Consider the following 26,971-nt stretch of genomic DNA (forward strand, 5'->3'; position numbering starts at 1 on the left):
TGCAGTTTCTGGCCTATCCTCCCGGGCAGCGAGCCCGGGATATTTGGGCTATGATACCGATGTTTCAGCCTCTATCCCGGATTTCGGTGAGAACGACTCTGAGGCTGCTGGGCCTCATGCCTCCTGCATCCTGCTGGTGGATCATTCCAGATGGTATATGTGGGCTCTGCAGTGATACAATTCCAGTGGGCACAGCATACTGGGAATCTTTCCAACTACGTCCAGATCTCCGAGGGAACTGCACACCAAGTTTAGTGGTGGCTAATGAACCAAGATTGGGTTAGAGGCAGATCCCTCGACCTTCCTCAACCAGATATAACCGTGGTGATGGATGTGTCACTTCTGGCATGGGGCGGAAACCTTGGAGAGGTGGAGATCAGAGGCGTCTTGTCTCTGGCAGAGTCTGACCTCCATATCAACCTTTTTGGAGCTCAGGGTGATCAGACTGGCAGGAAAGCATTCCTTCCCTCTCTCAGGGGGAAAAGTGGCGCAGGTGTTCACCGACAACACCACGCCATGTGGTTCTGCCACAAACACGGCATGGTGGGATCGTGGATCCTTTGTTAAGAGGCTCTCTGCCTCTGGAAATGGCTGGAACATCAAGACGTAATCCTGGTGGTTCAACACCTGGGGGGCTCCCAGAATGCCAGGGCAGACCACTCCACTGTCGGTGCCTAGTCGATCACGAGTGGCATATCCATCCAGAGGTGGTGCAAGGTCTCTTTCAGTGGTGGGGCCGTGGTTAGATCTGTTCGCCTCCGAAGTGAACACGCAATGTCCGCAATTTTGCACGTTGGCGTTTCAAAGGCGGCACTCGCTGGGCGAAGCGTTTCGTTGAAGGTGGAACTTCGGTCTCCTGTGCACCTTTCCGCCTTCACCACTTCTGCCCAGAGTGCTCAAGAACATCAAGCGTGACCAGGCTCAAGTCATTCTTGTAGCTCCAGACTGGGCACGAAGAGTCTCATACCTGACCTTCTGAGCATGGATATTGATCCTCCTATCAGACTGCAGGGGATGGGTTTTCAACCGAACCTGTCCAGCCTCCACCTCCATGCGTGGAATTTGAGCACCTGAAGTTGACATCTCTCGACCTTCCGGCTGAAGTCTGTAATGTTTTCTTGTCAGCCAGGCGTCCCCCCCCCCCCCCCCAACTAAACTGGTATACGCCTGTAGGTTGAACTAATTTATGGCAAAGGCTGTTGACCCCCCTAGATGCTTCTCTATCTGAGGTCCTCTTGTATATTCTATCTTGTGCCCAGTAGGGATCTACTTTGGGCACCCTTAAAGAATATCTTGCAGCCATCTCTGCTTTTCTTCTGCTGCCAGATCAGCCTTCTTTATTCAAATCTCCTGTCGTTAACAGAATCTTTAAGGGCCTTACTCATCTGTTCCCTCCATCTCCTTTTGTAATTCCCCAATGGGACTTAAATCTGGTTCTCACCTTTCTTATGTGTGCTCCCTTCAAGTCTCTTCATAACTATCCCCTCAGGTTGCTGACTTTCAGAGCTACCTTTTTTGTTGACATCACTTCTGCTCGCAGGGTGAGCAAGCTACAGACCTTATCTTCTAAGCCCCCTTTTCGATCTGTCTGTTCGGGTAAAGTGGTGCTTTGGACCAAGCATCCTTCCTAAGGTCGTCACGCCTTTTCATGTGGTACAGTCTATCTCTCTGTCCACCTTTTAACAACCTCCGCATCTCTCCAAGGAGGGGGAGAAACTAGACCATTGGGACCTAAAATGTTCATTGCCTTTTTATCTTGATTGCACAAAAGACTTCTGGGTGGATGAACGACTCTTCATTGGCTGTATGGGTGCCAAGAAACGTTGGGCTATTCAGAAATTGACCATCTCCCGGTGGGTTGTATATGCTATGCCATGGCAAAGAAGAACCCTCCTGTGGGGTTGTGTGCTCATTCCACCAGAGGCACGGCGGTGACCACGACATTAACACATGGAGTTCCAGTCCTTGACATCTTTCCGGCAGCAATGTGGGCATCCTTGCGCGCGTTTACCAGGCACTACTGCCTGGATAGCCAAGTTCGGAGATATGGGTACTTTGCCAGTTCGATTCTCCAGGACTTTCTGGTTTCTGGTTGTATATTGGTCCGCAGAACCTCCTCCTGGAATGGAATTGCTGGGTATCTATTCTAAAGTAAGGAATCTTCAACTAACAGTCTCTATCAGATGAACACGTGACTTACCTTCTGTAACAATTTATGTGGTAAACCTATATTAGGTGTACATTCCTTACTCCCCCCCCCCCCCAACCCACCCCGCTCTCCAAACTGATTTCTAGGGATAAGGACTCTCCTAAAGGGCACTAGTTTTGTTGTGTTAAGAACGGACGTCAGCGTGCATGGGCAGGGTCTCTGTAGGGCCCTCAAAGTGATCCTGGCACCCACAATGCTGACAACAGACGCAGAGCTGACAGATGCCACCTAACGACACACAGGGGTCCTGCCGCAATTACAATATGTCTCTACCAGATACATCATTGGCGAAAGTAAGTAACTTGTTCTTCTGCTCCACTACCAAGGCGCTTCCTAGGAACATCAGAGACATGCGCTTACTGCTGATATACACCAACAACGCCTTTCCACATTATGACCAACATAATCATTGTAAGACGCCTACAAACAAAACTCACCACCACCCGGGGTGAACTTCTGACTGTTATCTCAGAAGGATTTCCTATATGTTACCAGTTGTTATCAACCTATTTGGTTTAGAATTATTGTTACACAACACATTTCACAGACACATCAATATACAACTGATTTGTGATGCCAGTTAGCAACCCAATGCATGACCTAGACAGCTTTCCGGTCTTACTTATTACAGTATAGACACTTCTAATTGCCTATCACTGTTATTTGAATCATACTTTGCTTTTCATTGCAGACCTTTTATTAATTAGATCTGTGTAGGCAGCCACATTGGCTTGTGTTAATAATACTCTCTTAATACTGTTACTTCATAAACCTATTGTATATATTACTCATGTTTAAGTTCCTTTATACATTAGTACTGTAGTAGAAAGAAAGGTGTTTGCTCAAGGACATTAATTCCTAGCTGTTCATATATTTCCCTTTTAATTGATTAATTTAGCAGGAAATAGTATTGGCTTTCTACACTATATCTACGTTAGACGATGCTGAGATGAATCTCAGTCCTTCGCCACTAAGGCTTCCATTTTGTTGCGAGGTCTGTAAAGTGAATGTCATTAATTGTGCAATAGTAATCTTTACTGTCTTCCTCGAGGCCACTGTGATGGCAGAATATGCGTATTAGAACGAAGAGTTGTCATCATCAACTTTGTAATCCCAACAATCTTGAAAATAAACAACTTAACAAAAAAAAGTACTTGCCTTAAAAGTCTGCTTTTACCAATGCAACAAGTGATTTGGTTTATAACTCGTTATGCTGTTTCTAGTAAGTCAACCAGTTAAATCTGTTGTTACTGCCTGCCGTCGAAGTGATGTGATATTTCTTTCGTCATTGTTCCTTTTTGTCTATTTTTTGCAGTGTATGTCATTATTGCTATATTCTGCCTGGCTGCCTCAATCGGATTGTACAGTTGCCTTTGTCCGTTTGTGCGCAGATTGCCATTTGGAAAATGCAGGTAAGCATTAAGTGAATGCGCCATTGACATGCTTGTCTATTTTGTCCTAACAGGACAATATTTCTTCTCTTTAACTATATCCACTAAACCCATCAATCATGAAAGCAAATATTAATGACATAGATGTTGTACGCAGCAGTTTTATTAGGAATATTTCACATAAATAGTTCCTATATATAAAATTAGACATCTATGAAAAGTTTATAACAAAGTTAATGGATAATGTACTCCATACATGAATGCATATTAACATATTGGCTATTGAAATGTAATAACTTGTACTTGATAATTCTGCATGAAAAGTGTTATTTCTTTTTATTATGCTATGCCTGATTTTGCTAATATTTTATCTTTTTTTTTTGTCGGCCATTCCAGGGTCCCAGACAACAACTTGCCCTATTTCCACAAGCGTCCGCAGGTTCGGATGCTGCTGCTGGCTGTGTTCTGTATCTCCGTCAGCGTGGTGTGGGGTGTCTTTCGAAATGAGGACCAGTAAGTGATGTGAACTCTCCACTCGTATCTCAAGTTTTTATTTGAAAGTCATGAGTAGATATTCCATTTCTGTTTTTATCTGTTCCTGTTGCTACTATCAGTCTTGCATTTTAACACAGGGAAACAAAATGTGTGTACTAAAATGGTAATAAAATTATGATTCGTTTTTCTGAGGACATAGGACAGCTTGAGAGTTTTACAAACACATTTTTAATTAAATATGCTATTAGATTCGTAATCGAAGAGTTACATATATTAATTACAAGTTTCTTAATAAAAATAGTTGATTAAAATGCAAATAGAGGCAATAAAAGGTGGAATATGCACCATGAAACTCCCATACCTTCAACTATATGAAAAGGTTTGAGGGCTGCAGGTGTTTTTTATTAAATGAAAAGTTGGCAAGGTGGGGAGGAGGTGCTGGGAAGCCCAGTTTTATTGAAATGGAAATTAAGATTAATTTCCTGTTGAAAAGCAGATACATTGGAAAGCTAGTTGTACTTTCAGAAAAAGGTGAGGCTAACGTCTGGGGTTAAAATTATGGATTTTCTTTAATATATGTAGCGCTATTGTTAAAGCTTTAATTCATACTGAGCTTTTCAGAATGCATTTAATGTAGTTTCTGCATCCCAAAACGAAAAGAAGTGAAAGGTACTAGTTAGGGAAGACGCTGTATACATATTGCAAAATACAGCAGCCCATGTTGACCTAAAAACCCGAATTGTTTATGCTTCCTGTTGCCTTTTAGCAGTTGTAAGTGGACCAGATTTCAACATTCTTCTCTTCTTTTTTTTAATTTTTATTTTTTACTCCCTTCCCCCCCCCCCCCCCCCCCCCCCCCATTTATTTTTAACTGAGTTTTTGGGAGTGAACCCTGAACTCTCCAACATTGGATCTTTATTGATTTGCATACTTAACAAGCATTGGAAATGCAATAGGTCTCGCAGCATTAGAGTTAGTGCTTTTAGAATTGTTTATGGGTTTTTTTTGTAAATCTTTAGCATTTTTGTTTCCTGTAGCCAATGCTAAAGAATTACAAATAAAAAAAGCCATAAACAATTCTAAAAGCTCTAACTCAAATGCTCCGAGACCTATTGCACTGTGTGAGGGTGAGGGGTTGAGGGTGAGGGGTTGAGGGTGAGGGGTTGAGGGTGAGGGGTTGAGGGTGAGGGGTTGAGGGTGAGGGGTTGAGGGTGAGTGAGGGTGAGTGAGGGTGAGTGAGGGTGAGTGAGGGTGAGTGAGGGTGAGTGAGGGTGAGTGAGGGGTTGAGGGTGAGTGAGGGGTTGAGGGTGAGTGAGGGTGAGGGTGAGTGAGGGTGAGTGAGGGTGAGTGTGAGTGAGGGTGAGTGTGAGTTAGGGTGAGGGGTTGAGGGTGGGTGAGGGTGAGGGGTTGAGGGTGAGTGAGGGTGAGTGAGGGTGAGTGAGGGTGAGTGAGGGTGAGTGAGGGTGAGTGAGGGTGAGTGGGATCTCGCCAAATGTCACAGCACCCTCGAAGGGAACACGAGAGCAAATAAATCCGGATTATACAGAGACAATGGTAAATCATTTCCACCGTACAGGAGCAGAGCACTGCACTGCAGGCAACTCAACCCGAGCATGTCGGGATTTGGGACCCGCTGAGAGGATTCGGGAAGCCAGCACCGGAGCGGAGCACGAGGGCCTGCGTCTGTCAGCAGTGATGGCGGATTAGACACTGATTGCTGCAGGGGGGGGCACTCGCGGGGGGCACGCTATTAAACTGAGTCTTAGACCATATAATTGTTTCTGTGCTGAGCACAGGCGCCGGCATCATCTATGGAGTGAGCGAGGAGAGGGAGAAAGGCGGGAAAAAAGAAGGAAAACCTGTGACGCGAGGCACGGGGTAAGCAAGAAGAGGGAGGAAGCACAGGAGAGATATGGTGGTAAGAATTTGTGATAATGTCAACTGGAAGGCACAGGTGGGATCAGATTAAACAATCCGGTAGTAATGCAAACCTTATATCTGCCCAATTTTGATTCTCAGTGCAAGTTTACCCATTCTAGAAAAAACAAATACATTAAAGCCAGCTTATCCAAAAGAAGCGCAAAAGACACACAGGATACAATCCATTGCGGGGGCGGGGTGCTCTTTGGCGAGGGAGGAGGAGGGAGTTAAGCACTGCAGGACTGTCGAGTCACGGCCTGCGGCCGTGAATAAGTCAGATGGCTGTGAAGCAGGGGGCGGGGCAGCGCTGGGGGAGGGTGATTGATGCCGGGTCAGCGGAAGCCTTTGATGTGGCTTGGCGGCCGTGGAGAATGACTCTTACCCCAGAATGCGGGTTTTAGATTTAACAGTCTTCAACCTCCTAGCTGATAATTGTACATGTTCTCTGAACATTTAAATGATTGTTGCAACCCAGCTCATGGTATCTGCGACAATACAGTTGTAAGAACTGAAATACTGTAAATGCAAGCCCCAGTTGATGGAAATACTGACAGTCAAGAAGCGATTAAAATCTCCGACTAGGTGATTCAGTTAGATGGCACGGTGGCTAAACGTTGCACATCATTCCCCATAGTAGCTCACTAAGTTGGTAAAGGTGGTGCTTAAGTTATTCTGTCAATGTAAATGTGTAGCCCTACTTATATCCTTGCAGAATGTCCCGATATCGTTTTTAAATTCTGGTCAACGTACATAAGAAGTAGTTTAATTAGCCAGAGACACCAAGAGTGTCTTCCGTCGACGAGCTAGGCATGTTCCCGACTCTCGGCAGTTCATTCCAAGTGAGAGAATCACATGAGTCCTCGAAAAACAAAAACATTCACATAATAAATCCGGATCCAAATCAAGTCCTGCAGCTCTGAATAGTGCAAATACATTATTATTTTATTGTTTTGAACGTTTGTGCATGGCGTTTCAGCATGCTTGCTGCAGTGTTATGTGTACACGCTGTATCCTCTTCACGGTCCTAAGATAGCCTGTACTTTGAAAAGTAAATCCCCAGGAATGTCGTGTAACAAAAAAAACAAGCAGGGATAAACGAGAAACAGGCCAAAAGGAGGCAAGGGGCCAGAAGAGTGAAAGAGCTGCAAGGAGGTATAATAAAACAAGCCTTTCACCGTAACACGGCTGGCAGGGGAGGGGGCGGAGAGGGGAGAGGTGCGACACGGCAGTAGGAGGAGGAGGGGGGAGGAGAGTAGGGGAGGCACGGCCTAGCGGCAGGCAGGCAGGGGAGGAGAGGAGGAGGGGGGAGGAGAGTAGGGGAGGCACGGCCTAGCGGCCGTGCAATCAAGTAGTGAGGGGGCGGAGCTGGGGGAGGCTGTGAGAGAGAGTAGGCAAGGCAGGCGGCTGGGGGCATGTGCACGCGCTTTTAAGCTCAATGCACATGCGCATTGAGCTTAAAAGTCACGGGCACTGCAAGGAATCGCCACGATTCCTTGCAAGTTAGATAAAGTCTGGATGAGCCCCTATAGTCTCGCTTGCTCGATGCGCATGCGCATCGACAGGCGAGACCTAAAAATGTTTCTCAGTCAGGTGGGGTTCTGCAGATTTATTATTTTATTTTTTGAGTTTCCGTGCTGATTAACAACATCATGTATACGTCTTCAATTTATCTTCACGTGCAGGCGGTCCACCTACTTCTGACTGTTTAGCTCAAAGGAAGTAGGCATGGAGATGCCTTATCACAATCTTACATTTCAGAGTGGCACCTGACAACTTTAGTGGTTCTGACTTAGGGTCTTGAAGAGCTGCCATCTATGTTCTGTCTCTACAGCCTGTGGTTGTCAAAATTGTTTGTGACGCTCCAGTTGCAACAAACTGAAGTGACTATTTCATAAAAGAATCTATTGAGACAAGCTGTTGATTATTTGATCTTTTTTGTGTCTTAATAAAAAAAGCACCTCATAAAGTTAGACCTCGCCCAAATAAAGTTAAACATTTTTTTAATTAAAAAAAAATTACTTCTAAATAGGTTTGGTGCCAGTGCCTGAAGCACGTGAATCACCATAATTTACCAGGCTGGCGCTGCAAACCTCTGAGGCAGTGTGTAACTAAATCTTGGAATTGCTGTTTTCCCCCCCAGAACTGCAATTCAGCAGAATCTTTTAATTTATGGAACTATTTGTGCATGCAGTATGGGTTTGCATCACATATTTCGATATTCAATATGTTAAATACTTCTGGACATACTAAATTAAAACCTTTGCATTATGGACCTATACCGTTTAGTTCTGAAGGCTCACAGGAGCAAGTTTTCTGTATGCGCACAGCTGTGCTTTGTGGCAGTTCTAAGTTTTACTGAGCCTAATGTTCCAGACTGTCGGCTACTCAACATGCTTGAACTATACAGATCACACAGCAACAACTCTTGCCTCCTCACAAGTCTCAGTTGACCCACTCAAATTGTCAGGTACCTCCCTGACTGCATGAGGACCACAGCTGAGGGAAAAAAAGGTCTGTGATCTCTTCAACAAAGGAGACCTCTTGTCAACCCGCTACACCTCTGATTCCTAAAGTCCTTCCTCCTGAAAATAACCTTTCTAGCTGTTGAGGTGGGAAGTATTCCATTAATGGCATGGAGGTGAGGATTAGCCTCTCTTTTAATGTACTCCAGAGCCAATGAATAACACCAGTATGAGGCCACGTCTTCAAACATCCAGGAAGTTAGTCAAAAAACATAATGTGACCAACAACCTGTCATCAATTGCCACACAGTAACCAAGATAACTTAGGGGCAGTTAGTTTCTCTTGGAGTTTTTCTATGGGGCCGGGCATCATGAAGTGCAACGTATCAATAAAGATAAAACCTAATCCTCGCCTGCTGTCCTGAAAAAGAGTTCAGGATGGAACCATTCAAACTGTGACCAAGAACATGAAGACCATGTTTTACAGCCACAGACTAGGAGAAGTACAGTCTCAAATATGCATGTGAGCATTCAAATATAATATACACCTGTTAGCAAAAATGAACCCAAGATTGAATTACCAGGCTACGTCATGGTAGATATTAAGCGATGTAACCAATTGGACCTATACAGCAGTCTTGCAAAACGTTGTGCAGGTTTGTCATGTGCCTCATCGCAAATTCCTTTTTTATTTTAATTTTGTAAACAAAAGCAAAATGCCCAGAATTGTTTCACATATACCTTTAAAATACTAGCTGGGTTGAGGCTGGTTTGTACTTGGCATTCAAGTGCACCACCGCTCACTCTTTTCATTAATGCACTGAAGAGTCTTTTCGTTACTGCACCAAAGAACTTGCACTTCATGCATTTCTAGAAATAAATGCCGTTTATTTTTCTGCATTAATATGGGACCATGCGCTATTATCTTATACATTATTTTTTAAATGGGTGGAAGAACTATCTTTAACTAGAACATGTTGGCACTCTTGTGTTCACTGTTTGACATCATACAAACAATTTCTGCCAGTATTTATGACTCTGACCGTATCAGAGCAGACATTTACTGACCTACCTTTAGTGTGTGTAACGCAGACATAGGTTCATATCTGCTCTTCCTGTTGGAGGAGGCATATGGTTTGGTCAACAACGGAAAATCCGTCTTCGTACAGCCTGTAGCCTGCCCGATGGTGGGCCACATCAGACTAAGTCAAAGAGCAATGAGCCCTCTTCCTGGTAGACCCTTGTTACACATGTTTCTTAATCTGTTCATTAAAGCATATATGGGGAAATTCTAATTACAGCACTCCAAATTGGTAAAATCAACAGCGAGCTCTAGTATATAGCCCTCAGCACTCAAGCTTTTATACACAGGAGTGTTCAAACAAGCAGACACAGATGCAGTTCAAAAGGAGCAGTTTCTTCATATATAATGACGGATCGACAGTTGTGACGCCAATATAATTTGAGATCCAAGTCTGTAATCTTCAAAAGTTTCTTTATTCAAAATTTCATAAGGATTTTTCCAGCATATTGTTCGCCAACACGTGTTTCGTCTCTTGCTGAGACTTTATCAAGGCATAAATCATGTGTGGAATTCGTGATGTCAAGGATGAACGTATCGGGGGGGCACTGTTATAATCCAAGGATAAAATGCCAAAATGTGAGGAGCAGCATCCAATAGCGGTGGTTAATACACACGATAGAAGGGCAACAGCATATAAAGGATTATTGCGGAAAGGCCAGCATGACCCGGATTATTAAGTATAAACTCTGCCCCCAAGAAATATCGAATGGGTCCTTGTAGTTACAGCGCGTGGAGTATGGCGCAGAGTAAAGGAAAAACTTCAATACACTATTATCTAGACAACCTTGATAAGTTGTAATCAAAAGCAGCAAAGTGCTCGTATTCCGACGTGACGGTCCGCTTCATTAAAGCATGTCTGCCTATGGAAATATCAATGCTAGAGATGAATTGCTTATGTGAAAGCGCAGTTCACCAGCACTTGAATCTTTCATAGATTCGCCTTAAATGCCCCACATTACCCAATCATAACAAATCAGTGGTAAGAATGAATTAAAATAAAATGTGTCTGAATTCAGGCAAAATTACACCTATTGGCTAGGTGTTGAACAACTAGTTGAGGCACATGGGTGTACGTAAATAAGAGGAGTATACCTGACTGTCATTGTTTATATTGGACTAATACACAAATAAATGTTGATGTTGCCTAGTTTAAACACATGAACTATTCAAAAAGTGAATGTGTCCATGAAAGGTATAATATGCTAACAGGTTCGTAATTATTTTATGTGTGGTGCTGTGGCATGTTCCATGTGCAGAGCTCTGTACAGCTGGAGATCTGCACTTCAGAAAATAATGACTTGTTAATGGTAGGACAGTATGTATTTCACACCAGCAAATAGGCTTTGGAAGTCACCCTTTCCACGTTGAGAGGACCTAATTTTTACTATTTACAGCTTCTAATGATTTGCCTAATCTTTGAAGTGTTTGTTCAGATATTGGTGCCACTGGGGTTACTGGAGTATCGTTGTTACGAAATGTGGACTGCTTCGATCAGTGATGCTGGAATAGAAAGTGTGATTCTGTCTACAACATAAGTTTTGCAGCGTGAATCTTTCTGGATTCACTATGCTGTGCATTATTCCGCGGTCTTGTGGTTGGGTCCGGATTCGTAGTCTTTTCTTTGTTTTTTTTTTTTTTTTTTTTTTTTCTTTGCCCAGGTGGGCGTCGGCGTCACACCCCCTTTGGGTGTATTTCCGGTGACGTCGGCATGCTTCCTGCGGAAGCTCCCACTCTTGGGCGCCATCTTCAGATTCTTTTTTTCCGCGGTCGGGTCTGGATCGTTCCCGTTTGGGCTCCAGACATTTTTGGAGAAAGAAGAAAGAAAATACAGAAAAGACGAGGAGAAGTCATCTGAAGACTCCAGGGGACTTCACCGACGAAAGACAAGCAAGGATAAGGCGTTTTCCATCCAGATCTTCGAACGTCGACGAACACGCGACCAGAGAGGCCCTGGACGCTCGAGGATGGACAACACGCCGTTCAAGTTCTGCCGGAACTGCCACCACAAGTACGCGCAGAAAGACCAGCACCCGGTATGCAACCTTTGCCTACCGGTGGACCACGAAAGCGGAGACTGCAACGCCTGTTCCGCCTTCACCCCGAAGACCCTTCGTGTGAGAGAGAGGCAGAGGGTAGCACACGCCACCCTGCAGGGGAAGGCCCCGACCCCGTCGCTCTACGAGCTGGGGATGTCCTCCGAGGAAGAAGACAACGCTGCCGCCGAAGACGACTGCTACACGGTCGTAGAGACCGATTACACGAAGACTTCTGACAAGGTAGGAGACTCTTCGGCCCCCAAGAACCCGAGAGACTCTGAGTCTCGAAAAATCGAGGGCAAGACCCCGAAAGCGCCGACGCCAAAAAAGGCGGCGTCCGCGACTACTCCCAGGCCCAGCGGATCCTCAGAGAAGGAGTCCCCGGCGCCGAGAGCTGCTGATCAGCAGAAGACGTCGAAAATCGTCCCCGAAAAGGATCGATCGACGAGGGAGAAAGACCCGAAACTGTCGACGACGACCAGAGACCCGATATCCGGTTCGACGTCGAAAACTTCGACTCCGAGAGGCACGGCGACGAGCCATCCGTCGAAGAGACCGGCGGAACCATCCGACGCGGAACACGCGGCCGAGATGGAAAAGAAAAGAAGGCGCCTCGAGGCAGAAATGGAGAACTTCATGCAGCGGAAAAAAGATTTCGACGCAAGGATGAAGGCCTTCACGATCCCTCAGAAGACCAAGCCACCAGTGCTGGAGGCGGTCGAGGAGGAAGAAGAGGAGGTCGCCGAAGTCACCGAGCAAGACCGGGACGTCGAGGTGTTCGACGACCAGGAGGAGTACGAGAATCCCCACGAGAGCTACAGCTATGGGGAGGAAGATGAGGGCAGGACAGACACAGAGTCGGCGCCCTATGACCTTCAGGATGTGGATTACATCGATGTCGAGACCGACAGCCCGGAGGAGGTGGTCGACACCTACCCCTCGAGGCCCTCGCCGCCGGACGACATCGGGGCCTACAACGCGGTGATACAATCTGCCGCAGCAGCTTTCAAGCTCAAGCTCGACGAAGAGAAGCAGAAAGCAGACTTTCTTCTGGAAACATTGCTCCCAACACAAACGAGGAGCCAGTTCCTCCCGATGCTCGAGAGCGTCTTGGCTCAGGGGAAGGAAGCTTTCAGGGAGCCCGCAACATGCAAGGCAGTGACTCCCAGAACTGAGAAGAAGTACAAGCATGCCGCAAAGGACCCGGCCTACATTCAGGGCACGGTCTCCGCAGACTCCATTATCACGGCCACAGCAAGGAGGAGGGCTAACGTACCCACTACCTCGGGCCCGCCACCGGATAAAGAGAGCAAAAGGATGGATCTGGTGGGCAGAAGGATCGAACGGAATGCCGCGACCCACTGGCGCATGGCTAATTCCAACGCCCTGGTGAACAGACACATGTACCAAATCATGGAGGGACTGGGACAGTTGGTGAAGGACTTGCCCCAGGATGCCAAGCAGAAAGCCGAAAAGCTAATTGAAGAGGGGAAGAATGCTGCAAATTCTTGCCTTAAGACGGCTCTGGATGGGGCAGACACGGCCAGCAGGCTCATGATGATGGGCGTCACGGAAAGGAGACACGCCTGGCTCAGGATATCCGGTTTCAAACCGGAGGTGCAACACAGCATCCTGAACACCCCGTTCAACGGCAGTACGCTTTTCGGACAAACAGTTGATGAGCAACTCAGCCAACTTAAGAAGGATAACGAAACAGCAAGATCCATGGGAGCATTGCAGTTCAGAGGGAACAAGAGGGGCACCCCGTCACGGAGGCCCGGCGGAAGAGGCGGAAACCAGCCAGGTACTTCACACCAGGCTTTCCAGCAAACGCACCAGGCAGACTCGCAGGGTCAGCAGGGCCATCAGAAACAGCCCTGGCAGTACCAACAAAGAGGCCAGTCCTTTCGAGGGAGGAATGGACGAGGACAAAATAGAAGAGGGGGCCAGCAGCCCACCTCCAAGTGACTTCGAAAAAACCCGTGTGCCCACCCACAAAAAAGATCCCAGGGGGCAGCACGTACAGATGGGTCAAGACAAACTAGACACCCACGACCACAGGACACCAGTGGGAGGGAGATTAAGATTCCACCTCCAGGAGTGGAGAGGAATCACATCAGACAAATGGATCCTCAACATTATCCAATTCGGATACTGCATAGAGTTGGAGGCGAGGCCAACAAGCAGAAAACCAAGAAGAAAGCCGCTAGCAAGCAAGCAGCTGCAGTGCCTTCAGGAAGAAGCAAAAGAACTCCTGCGGAAGCAGGCCATAGAAAGGGTACCCTTCAAAGAAAGAAACACAGGAGTATACTCAACATACTTCCTGGTACCAAAAGTAGACGAGACAATGAGGCCCATTCTCGATTTACGGTTTGTGAACCGATTCATAAGAACGCAAAAATTCAAAATGACCTCCCTGCAAGAGGTGCTCCCACAGTTGCAGACCGGGGACTTCATGGTCACTATAGACCTCAAAGACGCATACCTGCACATCCCAATGAACAGGAAGCACAAGCACATGCTCAGGTTCACCGTCGGAGAAAGCCACTACCAGTTCACGACACTGGCCTTCGGTCTAAAATCGGCACCAAGAGTTTTCACAAAGTGCCTCGCAGCAGTCGCGGCGCACCTAAGAAGGCAGGGGATACATGTATACCCTTACCTGGACGACTGGCTGGTGAAAGCAAACTCATACCAGAAATGCAAGCTGCACGCACATACAGTGACCAGCACGCTCATAAACCTGGGGTTCTCCATCCATTGGAAGAAATCGTCAATGGAGCCGGAACAAGTGAAGATCTTCCTGGGAGCACAGATCAACACCTTACAGGGCAAGGTGTTCCCCAGCGAGAAGAGGGCGAGGGCGCTGGTGAAGGAAACTCGCCTCTACCGGAAGGGACAAGCTCGGACAGTGAGGACGGCGAGCAAGATCATGGGGATGATGGCATCATGCATCCACCTGGTACCGAATGTACGACTCCACATGAGACCCATTCAAGAATGGCTACAGGAGCAATGGTCACAAGCTACAGGCAGTTGGGAGGATCTAGTGGTTGTAACGCACGCAGTGCAGAAGGAGATGACATGGTGGACCATGGAGAACATAGCAAGGGGAAAGCCTCTAACGCCCCCAACGCCAACAGTGACCATCACCACAGACGCATCCCTGAAGGGATGGGGCGCTCACATGGAGGAGCTCAAGGTGAGGGGACTGTGGACACCGACGGATGCCACAAAGCACATCAATTACTTAGAATTGAAGACAATCTTCCTTGCACTGAAGGCCTTTCAAACAAGACTGTACAAGCACAAGGTATTGATACAAACAGACAACACCACTGCGATGTTCTACATCAACAAGCAGGGGGGCACACAGTCCGCACCGCTTTCAACGCTGGCGCAGGAGATATGGAGATGGGCCATCCCTCTCAAGATAGACCTGCTAGCCATACACCTACCAGGGAAGGACAACATACAAGCCGACTGGCTCAGCAGACAGACATCGGCATCCCACGAGTGGGAGCTCAATGCTCAGGAGACAAGATACCTGTTCGACAGGTGGGGGACACCATCGGTGGACCTGTTTGCCACACGCCAGAATGCAAAATGCCAAAACTTCGCATCCAGGCAGCCCGAGGAGGGGACACTGGGGAATGCCCTATGGATAGATTGGTCAAGGACATTTGCCTACGCCTTTCCCCCGATACCACTGATGCACAGAGTACTGAGCAAATGCAGAGCGAGCAACATGACACTGATACTGGTCGCACCGCAGTGGGCGAGGCAGACCTGGTACTCGCAGATCATGGAGATGACACAGTGTGCACCCCACAGATTCAGCAGGAGGAAAGATCTACTGTCCATGCAGAACGGAGAGGTACTGCATCCAGAGCCAGAGAGCATGAGCCTAGTAGCGTGGCTCCTGAGGACATAGAGTTCGCACATTTGAGACTACCAGAAAGCACCCTGAGGGTACTTCGGGAGGCACGAAGGCCCAGCACTCGAAAGTGTTACGTTGCGAAATGGAAAAGATTCACAATATGGTGCAGACAGGAAAGACTCCACAATAAGATGAAGAGGGACTCCACAGTGCTAAGGTACCTGACGCACTTACTGGAGAAGAACCTTAGCTCATCCTCGTTAAGAGTTCACCTGGCAGCGATAGTAGCCTACACAAGGGGAGAAACGTGCAGGAGCTTCTTCACATCACAGGTGGTGAAGAGATTCCTAGAAGGAGCGAAAAGGATCGCACCACCCAAGCGGGTGCCGCCACCTGCATGGAACTTGAACACAGTCCTAACGGAACTCATGAAAGAGCCCTTTGAACCACTTCACAAGGCCTCCCTAAAGATGCTAACTATGAAAACAGCCTTCCTGGTTGCGATAACGTCCTTACGCAGAGTAAGCGAGCTTCAAGCGCTGACGCTACAAGAACCATACATACAAATACACAACGATAGAGTTGTGATGAGGACTGACCCACACTTCATGCCGAAGGTGGTATCCAATTTTCACATGAACCAGTCGATACAGATACCGAGTTTTTTCCAAAAACCCACAACCAGCGCAGAGAGAGCTCTGCACACCCTGGACGCCAGAAGGGCAGTCATGCACTACATTGAAAGGACAAAGGGGCACAGGAAAACGAAACAGTTTTTTGTGTCCTTCGCAAACAGCTTCATGGGCAAAGCAGTAACCAAAAGGACCATTGCAAGATGGATCGCACAAACAATCCAACTCTGCCACAAACGGGCAGGACAGGAACTGGCTGAGGGGACGCGTGCCCACTCCACCAGGAAGAAGGGCGCTACAATAGCCTTCCTGGCTAACACACCCATAGAGGACATATGCCTGGCGGCAACATGGGCTTCGGTGCACACGTTCACGAAGCACTACTGTGTGGACATACAAATGAACAAGGAAGCTCAAGTGGGACAGAAGGTGCTACGGCACATATTCAACACCCAACGCTCATCTTCCACCCAGCCGCCACAGAGATGAGAAACCGCTACAAAATCTATGCACAGCATAGTGAATCCAGAAAGATTCACGCTGCAAAACGAATAGTTTTCTTACCTGTCGGTGTAGTTTTGCAGCTTGAAGATCTTTCTGGATTCACTAGCGAACCCACCCACCTCCGCCAGAAAGATGAGGCTGGAGAGAGAAGAGGTGGTTAACTAAAGAATAGACTTTGAAAGTACAAAGCGGTAAATACAAACTAAGATGAACATTGCCATTACTTCGGAAACGAAAGAAACACGGAAAAAAAGAACCCGAAGATGGCGCCCAAGAGTGGGAGCTTCCGCAGGAAGCATGCCGACGTCACCGGAAATACACCCAAAGGGGGTGTGACGCCGACGCCCACCTGGGCAAAGAAAAAAAAAAAAACAAAAAAAAACAAAGAAAAGACTACGAATCCGGACCCAACCACAAGACCGCGGAATAATGCACAGCATAGTGAATCCAGAAAGATCTTCAAGCTGCAAAACTACACCGACAGGTAAGAAAACTATTCGTTCTAGATGTATATCACTGAAGGCCTTTTCCAGTCTGGCTTTGAGCAATTCCACAATTATTGTTAATGTTATGAAATTGAATACAATGTATACAAGTGAGGGGTCATTTATATATTGATTTCTTATACTGAAAATCTGAAGAGGGCACCCTTCCCAGCCTTGAGAATCTGTGTTCTTCTGACTGCTTAAGGGGCATTCATTAACCCCGGCCCTGCTACAGATTGTTTGATCAGGCACAACACCATCAGTTTTGTTTCTGTTTTTCTTAGGTGGGCCTGGATCCTTCAAGACATTTTGGGAATCGCCTTTTGCCTCTATATGTTGAAAACAATACGCCTGCCTACTTTCAAGGTAAGATAATTGGCTTACCAAAGTAGTAGAGGGGCACGCATTTGGGTTAGCAATATTACCGTAAATATCGTATGATTTTGTATGAGCCGTGGTTTGGTTGCTTCAACGGTTGTCGAGATTAAGGAAAGCATTCAATCGAGTATTAGAACTATATTTTAGAAGTGTGAATTCTTGGTGGCTATATCATCATATAGCCACCAAGAATGGAGGCACAAACCGAACGCTTCTGATCAGATTTGATATGCTTTAAATAAATGTGGATTTCCTGGCATGGTTTTTGATGTATTAAAGTATCCCCATGCATATCTAGAAAAAAAAAGGAAAAGTATTAAGCTGCTCAGATGAAGGTCACCTTACTCTTGTAGCAAGACTTTGCAAATTCAGATCTCTTCAGTGCCGTACTCCAGTTTATGGGTCTCCGAAGTATGGCAGGATAGCTGGGAATGATAACTTGTTCCTAAAGCAAACATACCCTCTCTGGGGGGTACTGACCACTTTAATCCTAATCTTTTCTCCTCCTGGTTCCGCAGACCTGCCCTTCCATTGTTGATGCAGCTGTGCACCTTTATTATTGGTTAGGTGGAGTTGCAAGTGATCCAAGGCCTTGGAAGTGGCCAGAGATAGCATACTGTTCATTCAAAACATTCACCTTTGCAGATGAGAAATCCAGAAAAACAAAGTCTCTTGTTCGTAAATTTTTGGGCACTAATTCAGCAGTTCACAGATAATCATGTTACGTATCATTATGTTTTGTGTGTAGTGTTGAGCTCTGGTTGGTGAGTCAGTGTAGGGAACTACCATGAGTTTTGGAAGAGTCAGCCTGGCTTCAAAAGAGAAGATGTAAATATACACTTAGAATATTTGTCACTGATTACTTATAAATATAAAGTTATTCTTAGGGATCAGGAGCATTAATTTGCTCTCTGCAGAAATCTTTGTTAATGATGTTAGTTTCCGGATTAAATCCAGATGAAGGAGTTAAGATTTAACTTTGTCCAATGAGTAAATAATAAAAGGGGTTGTCATTGAGTCGGATCATGGTAGCACTTTTTACAGCATTTTAAAATGGTAAACCTTTTTAGTAGCTATTTTTATAAGGACAAATGTATTATTAAACCACCTGTTAATACTACATTGTGTTTAGTAAGCAAATACAATTTTCTAATGATTGCAACTGTGGTTAAGCGATTCATTACTGACAGTAATGGCGAAGCATGAATTTTGAGATGAACATTGTTCTTTGTCTAGTCTGTTCGTTCTTTGAAGTAACAACTAATTTCTCTTATTTGTTGTTTCTCCCAGGCCTGCACTTTACTTCTAGTAGTACTTTTTATCTACGATGTGTTTTTTGTGTTCATCACTCCATTTATTACAAAGGTAGGTTCTTCGCACTGTGCATTGTAATAAACGTTACTCCGTATTACTGTCTGCATTGTATCGTAATATGTTTTCACTTAGTTTTACATTCAAAAATAATATGTATATCATATTGTATATGTTTTGACAGTGGAAGGCACCTGATCTGAAGTAGAACTTTCTCTGAAGTCAATATAAGGGAGGGGACCTTGGAAACTGAAGTCCATTTCATTGTTGCTTCACACATCTACTTCCAATTGTACTGTGCGGCATGCATCTGTACTATAGGGCAACCATTTGTTAAACAATGTATTTATCAATAGCCTTTGCTAACGAGTCAGTTAAGTGTATTGACTTTTGCTGCCATTCACAATTGGCGCACATTTGGAAAATATAGACTTTTGGGATTTCAATTACATACTGAATACATGAAGGTTGTCTGCTATTGTATTGTGGGTTTTGGAGTGACTGTTCAGTTGTTTATGTATGTGGCAATATATGAAATGTGTTTCTGTTGAGCTTCACCACACTACTTAAGGGGTCCTAACCTGGGAATGTTCTGCTTAAATAAACAATGATGTATACAAATATACAGTTGTTATATTTTTGCAGAATGTTGATACTAATTTATTCTAATCCTAATCTTAAATCCTTGTTCAGTGTAAGGCCCTCTCCAGTAGTACTGTAATTTAGTGGGATTTTAGGTGAAGCTAGAAACACTTATTCCAAGAGAAATGTTGTGCTAATAAAGATGCAAATGCCAGCAGGTAAAATTGTATGTAAAAGTGTGTCTCACTCCCCATCCCCCCGCATCTGACTGTAGTCCTCCTGTTTGTAGATCGATTGATGGACTTTAAGGTAATGTGTGTTGATTTTGACTCAACTGCTCCTTTTATTCTTTCGCAGAGTGGTGAAAGCATAATGGTGGAGGTGGCTGCAGGCCCGTCTGGGTCCTCCACGCAGGAAAAGGTATAGTATCAAACTCCTGTTGGCTTTTCAGAAATAGTTCACTTTTATGAAATCTTGTAGACAACATAAGCATGAAAGTCTTGGTTGTTCAGATGTTCTCATTGTCTGAAAGGTTTAGAGTCTGTGGCACCAAATAGCATATAAAGATGCATTACAGCAGCATGGATGGATACTTAATTTAGTGATCAACACACAGCCCTTGTGATGGTTTAGCGTTATGGAGTAACCGTTCTGACTGACGTTTTAAAATGATTTTCATGGGACAAAGGGAGTGTGCCCTTTCAAGGAGCTTGCGCAACATTCCCTCTAATACTTGTTACCACCTAAAAATCTCCCCTTCATGTTAATGCTTCAATGATAAATCCGCGCTAAATAAAATCGTGCACTTCCCTGCAGGAGGAATATACCTGTTCCATGCAAGATTTTGTGGTAAAAGGGTACATTGGCATTCAGATCTTCCAAAATTGTGATTTGCAATTTGATGTAATTTACAGCATGCAGGAGGCTGTGCAGATGCTTTGCAATCCTTTGGAAATAGTCTGTTGACCATTTGTGGAGTATTCACTGCAAAGTAACTCTTCCATTGTGCAAGGATGCATGTGGTGTTCGTGTTATGTATTCAGTGCAAGCCAATCCAACCTTTGAGGATTTATTAGGTTATAGGTTGCGGCGGTGCAAGATTATTTGTTGCTGGTGACACTACCAGCTTGCCTTTCCTTGAAAATCTACTTCGTGGTCCATAGTTTCTAACACTTTGTAAGGCAGGAGACGGTTGAGTTTTCTTCCATTGCTTGTCAGCTATTGAGAGAATCCAAGAAGGTGTTGGTCTGGCACAGTCAGCTCTCCAAAAAGTAGGATCTAAATCATGGGTACTCGCAATCATTTTCCCAAGGGCTACAAAGTATGGTCTGTTGTATGCCAGAGGGCCGCATTAATGCCAGCACGGTGAAAGTGGGGCATTGTGTGGGGGAAGGAGTTTACTTGCTTGTAGGTAAAGCAAATCATGGTGTGGTCAGTGAGTCATCGAGTCCTTTTGAGTGTTGCACTCCAGACTGTCCTCTAAAGGAAGCCACTATTCTCTAATAAGTCATAAATTTGACGATACTATGTTATGCGGTCTCTGAATCGCTATCCCTGTACTGCACCTTGGGGTAAGGATTCTCTGCTTGCTATCATCACCTTGAGAAAGTCAAGCGTAAAAAAGAAGTAACTTCATTATGGAATCAGAAAGAAATGGAATTGTACAATGTGAAACCAGAAAAACTAGTATCAATCCCAGCCTTTCTGTGTGAGCCTAGGCAATTGTCTTATTTCATTTTGCCTCCTTTTTCTTCATTATAACATATAAGAGTACCTTGAAAAACACGAGTTCAAGATATGCACTGTAAGCTCCAAATGGGGGTATGTGATGGGGGACTGACAATCCTGGACATACTTAAATATTACTTGGCTGCACAATTGGTGGTAGTCAACGACTGGGTGTTTGCTGATCACGATGGACCGTGGTACCGGGTGGATAGAGAGACTTTGGACCGCAGGGGCCAGGCAGGTTGTTCTGCATCAACGGAAATGGGAGTGGGACTTACCAATACATACCCAAATGGTGGTGAGAATGTGGAGAGAAGCCACTAACTACTTAGGATTGGGGCAGGGGTAAGCTCACTAATCAAACCCTATTATGGTTTTGCGGGAGGTGGGCAACTTGTGGGCATTTCAAAATGTGCCCGGATTGGCATAGAGCAGAGAGCGCCTCGGTGATATCTGGAGGCAACAAGCACTAGTAGCGTTTGAGGTCTTGGATCAAGAATATGAAATGGCAAAGAATGAGCGATATTGATACCTACAGCTTGGGCATGTCCTTAGAAGACATATAGTGTAGGGGGAGCAATTGCCAGATGCGGCGCCACTTGGGGATCGCCTACTCACAGAACCCAAATCGGATAAGGCCATTTCTACTGTTTACAAAAAGCTGGTTAATAACTGCCCCCCCCCGACCCAATGGTGGCATTGAGGGAGGCCTGGGAACAGAGCTCAGGAGCCTTTGACGAGGATGATTGGACAAAGACCCTGTAAAGCCCGTGAGAGAGAGCGATTAGTACCCATTTTCGATTGTTGCAACTGAGAATCCTACATAGAACATACTGCTCTATAGTGCTACTTCAGAAGATAGGAAGGGGAGACTCTGCTCTCTGTCTGTGGGGGTGAGGGCAGGAAGGCACATTCTTTCACATCCTTTGGGGTGCCCAATAATACAACTCTATTGGGGATAAGTAGTACAGGGAATGACTTGAGTACCAGCTCTGGAGGTTCCACAGGCGCAAAATGGCTCCTTTTGACTATAGCAGGGAAGGCATCCTGGCCACAATAACAGAAGATTTGGCTGATGGTTGCAGTGGCTAAGCGCTGTATTGCACGGGCCTGGGATACAGCGATTTCCCCCACGAGTCGAAGACTGGGAATCAGATTTGTACTGGTAACAACGGGCGGCACACACAGTCGTTCAAAGCAGGGGCTACCCCAAGAAGTGGGAAAAGGTGTGGGGCAACAAGCCCCACTTGCCGAGGGTACTAATTGGGGGGGAGGGGGTGTGCTGGGAAGGGAAGGAGGAGCACCGCATTTTCAATTATTACCTGCTGTGGACTGAAAATGTCAATAGCCATAAATTTTTTTATTTATTTTATTTAAGAGGTTTTATATAGCGCTGGCTGGACCCAGGAGTATCAGAGCGCTTTACAAGGTGTTTCCATACAGGTACAGTGTGTATAAGCACAGACAACGGAATAATAAAAGAACAAGTCCACATAGGATACATGACATCTAGATAAAAAAGTAAAAACAATTGCTAGACACTACGAGTCATACAAAATAGCGGTCACAGTTTGGCGGGAAGCCTCACTTAGGTATACAAAAACATGCAAGAGAACTGACTGTCATGAGGAGGGGAGGTAAGGTGATCAGATAGAAGGAAAGGGAGTTGGCCAGGCGGGTGGTCACAAGTCATATGCAGAGCAGATAGGTGGGGTGATGCAGAGGGGCGAGGCTACCAGGGAGGGATTAGAAACCCCAGTATTTATTAAGGAGAAGAAGTTTGAGTTGTTTTTTGAAGCTGGGGTAGGACTGGTTACAGCGGAGGTCTTTAGGGAGGGCATTCCAATAATATTTATATTATTATTATATATATATATATATATATATATAATAAAAAATAATCCATAAAGGCTCCATTCCACATGTATAAGCATGTCCTAATCTTGATATAGTCTGCTCTGATCAAAATGTATCTAAAAGATTGCTGCAATTCAGTTACTGTACTAGCTGTATGCCTGGCGATGTTTGATAGAGTTTTTCAAAAAAGATATACACTGTACAAGACCTTCTCTTGTGTTTGATTTAATAAACTATAATGTTCTCCATGTGTAATAACCCAGGCCTCGAAGAGGGTTCCAGGTAACAAACGACTTGCCTCTTAGTTCGCTATTGGCATTGTACAAGTAGGAGTAGGCATGAATGTTTCTACATTCATTTTTTAAAATGAGCAGTTTTAACAAATATACTACTGAATGCACTGATATAATCTGATGTACTAAGGTGAAACGTGTCGGCATGTTCATGAAATACATTTTTTGAATTCCGAAGAAACTGCATTATATTTTTTACACTTTTTCTAAGATTTCTTCAAAAATGAATATGCTCCTAAGTTAAGTGCTGAAGGCCACCTTATTTCCTTCATCTCTTTTACTTTGGTTAACATGTAAATAAACGCGTGCCTGTTTATTTCATGTCTTTTTTACTGTTAGTGCTGTTTCAAGTAAACAGTAGTCCAGTGCGGTTGTTCACCTGGGGACCGCATGTGAAGGCCAGGAGGGCCGCAGGCGGCCCCTGGGCTCTACTTTGTGTATCACTGATGTGAATTAATTTGAAAAGAAACTCCTTGTACTCAAGAAGTGGTCTGTGTCCATACTTCGAACTGGGTGCAAATAGTTTGAGTCATTATGCTGTCAAATACATTGTACTATTGGAGAAAAATAGAATCTGAAGGTGTGGATATGTTCTGAGGCAATGTAAGCTTTGGGTCATCGCCATATTGCTTTGCACTTAGTCCACTTATTATTGATGCCCAGTATCATAATTTGACGATTTGCTCGAATTAAGAGATTAGTGTAAAATTAAATATAGGAAAACATGTTCAGGTGCACATTTTCTTGAAATTTACTTTGGGCTTTCAGATATCTCCTTAGTAGGTCTAATTTCTGGGTTAATACTCCAGTGCTGCTGTCGTCTGCTGGAAAAGTTCTCACTGCTGTCGAGCCAGATCGGTTTTCGCCTCATCCTGTCTTCATTTGCAGGCAGAAGAAGAAACCTAACAGCCTGTATAGTGCGGCCTACAAAAATGTTCATGGTGCAGGCAGGATCTCTTGCACTACCTTACCTCCTATCGCAGTAATCTAGGAGCACCCAAATCCTCACTTACTAGCACAGTTTCAATACCATATGAAAACCACTTACGACAACCACGTGAATGCTAGTACACCATCAGAGTTCCTACACCAGTGCTACTTAGTTGCCTGCCCACCTGGTGATTTTGCAGCAAAGATTCCTTTACCACTACTTCAGGATTGCAAATCTTCTACCTCCATAACGTGTTAATTTATTTTGGCAGTTTTGTATAGCGTAGACAAGCGCACAGGATGTCAGAGCACTTTGGGTAGGAGCAGTTTCACAAATTATCATTTTGCGTTGTTCGTTCACAAATACAACACGCTCTGTGATGTTTTTACTGAACTTTAATATTGAATGATGAGTAAGAAGAGTGGCACACTCTTACCAGTGTAAGCAGTCCTTGTATACAAACATTCATTCAAGGGCAAAAACTAATATTTAGTACCACTTTGTTAGGTATGTTTTGACGTAAATTGGTTTATTTGTTCATTGTATAGTTGTGTACAGTGGCAGCCAGCATAGCATGTACGGGTGGTGAGTCGGGCACAGGGGGGTGGGGAAAATGGCGTCGGGGGGTTGTGGACAATGTAAAAAAGAAAAGAAAAAAAAACATACCTTGCCGCCGGTGTCCCATGTCTCCGCTCCTGCTCTCCTCGTCTTGACTGGAGGTACAAAAAGCGCAGCCAGGTTCCCCTGGCCAATCGCAATGCTGCAATGCAGCGTTGTGATTGGTCTAAGCGTCCTGGTTCGACGCAAAGCCAGGGAATGGGGGCCTGGGCATGTTTCCATGCAGGCTGTAATGCAGCCTGCATGGAGAACAGGGAAGTGCGCATGACTGTTTCAGGTGGCCCGAGAGGGCAGACCAAACAGTCATGTGCACTTAGGAGTGGGTGCTTTCTGCGCTCCCAACTAAATGTGGTTGCATCCCCCTATGGGCACACTTCTGGTACCTCCTCTGAGGTTTTATGTCCCCGGAGAGCAGAGCAGCCCCGCCCACAAATTAATCAGCACAGAAACATTAAGTGATAATAACTTTATTATCATTTTATGGTTCCTTTACATTGCACTGCTTAAAAGCAGTGGGGCGACGCACCTCCACCATAGCGGAGGAGCCACCACTGATTGTGCATGATTCCATAGTGATCGGCAGAATGTGTGATACGCTGCTCCTGAGAATCCTAGACAGCTATTAGTGGAATTGGAACTTTAATATGGCTGGTTTAATTAAGTTTTTAAATGATTTGTAAGGTATCATTTTCTTGATGTCATGAGGAATTCCATTACCCGGGGGCACTTTTAGAGAATAATTGATTCAGATGTTTTGATGGCAGAGTTTCTTGGTGAAGAATGTCTGAGCTCCTCAGCTGGCGCAGTCATTTTGATATACAAAATAGCTGATTGAGATTAACTATGGTGCCTTGCGCACTGCCTTATTGTATTGCATGCTTATATAGCGCAAACTGTCACCCTACGGGTATCCTGGCGCTGTAACCTTATGATGAATGCCTGCACGTCTGTAGGTATCTCTTCCTTTAGTGGGAAGCCAATCAAATCTGACGACTTCATCAATAATATCAGGGTTTTTCAAGCCCAGCCACAAAGTGGAAAAAGAACAATTGATGGACAGAATGCAGAACAATGTCATACATTCACCCCAGTACAGAGATCTGGGCCTAAATCCATCGTTTTTTTGCTCACCATGCCATTCCAGTTTGGACCCAGCCATATGCAAATCAGTCTTGACCCAGAGCCCAATGGGAACAGTCCAGCCCGAACTGCCAAGCCAGGTTCTCCCTGGACTGGAAACAAGCATCCTAGGACCGGTTTCGGGCTTTCAACCCTCATCAGCCAGGATAGCTTGACTCTAAAGTGGAGCACAAATGTGCGTTGTGAATCTATAATAATCTCAAATCTATAGCTACAAGAAACATTTTCCTTGCTCTTATTCCTCGCAAAGACTTGTATATTCAACCATAAATACCTTCTCCTAACCATGACCACTTTCTGCCCACCATAAACTTTATTTTCACTGGCCGACTTAGACTGCAGTCTGCATGTTCCGTGCTCCTTCCTGCTCCAGGAATGTTGTTGTATTTTCAGCAGTAACATTTCGTAATGGACCGACATTTAAAGTTAAAATACACTCTAAAGATGTTATATTTGTAAGGCATTCTATGAACAATGTGTGCCCAATAATTGTATTGGCTTTCCAATATTATGCTATTAATATAGGTATGTTTACATTTCGTTTTTGATTACAAAATGTTACAGCTAGTTGTGAATCCTTAAAGTTTAGACCCTTGTCTTAAGTGAATTTCCTGTCAATTTTTTTTTCTTAAGTTGTGCTTAAGTTTTTTAGATTGTGCTTTAGAGCATATTGCTGTCTTCAATAACTATCAATTGTTATTTAGAAGCTTTTGTAGCATGACTGTGTGCTGTTGTCATGATCTAATGTCCTGTCCATCTAACCATTTTTAATGGTAACAAGGACTTGCAAGACACAGCTAAAGCGCTCTATAGCCGTAAATAATAGCCTGGATCATTTTCTTCGTTTCCTTTTGTCTTCTACTTGTTTTTGTATAGCATAACATACACCATTGCCACACCCTTCTGGCATTTTGCTTTTTATAATCTCGATGCACCTAAAGGTAGATGCTTAAATCAGAGGGTGCACTCTTGCAGGACTCGGGCAGGTTTCTTTGTTGGTACTCACTGCGAAATGCTAATTTTATCTGTTTCTCC

At 44.9% G+C, this 26,971-nt stretch overlaps 1 protein-coding gene across 2 annotated transcripts in view; it reads left to right on the top strand.

Annotated features, from left to right (window-relative positions):
• SPPL2B (signal peptide peptidase like 2B) overlaps positions 1 to 26,971 on the top strand; it is a 128,521-nt gene that overhangs the window by 52,115 nt on the left and 49,435 nt on the right. For both annotated transcript variants that reach the window (XM_078668824.1, XM_078668823.1), the window contains exons 7-11: positions 3,525 to 3,621; positions 3,997 to 4,113; positions 17,383 to 17,464; positions 18,767 to 18,841; positions 19,727 to 19,789. In XM_078668824.1, the coding sequence (XP_078524950.1) occupies positions 3,525 to 3,621; positions 3,997 to 4,113; positions 17,383 to 17,464; positions 18,767 to 18,841; positions 19,727 to 19,789 (434 nt within the window). The remainder of the gene's footprint in view (positions 1 to 3,524; positions 3,622 to 3,996; positions 4,114 to 17,382; positions 17,465 to 18,766; positions 18,842 to 19,726; positions 19,790 to 26,971) is intronic.

This window comes from Lissotriton helveticus, chromosome 12 (genome assembly GCF_964261635.1).
Source record: "Lissotriton helveticus chromosome 12, aLisHel1.1, whole genome shotgun sequence".
NCBI classification, from domain to species: domain Eukaryota; kingdom Metazoa; phylum Chordata; class Amphibia; order Caudata; family Salamandridae; genus Lissotriton; species Lissotriton helveticus.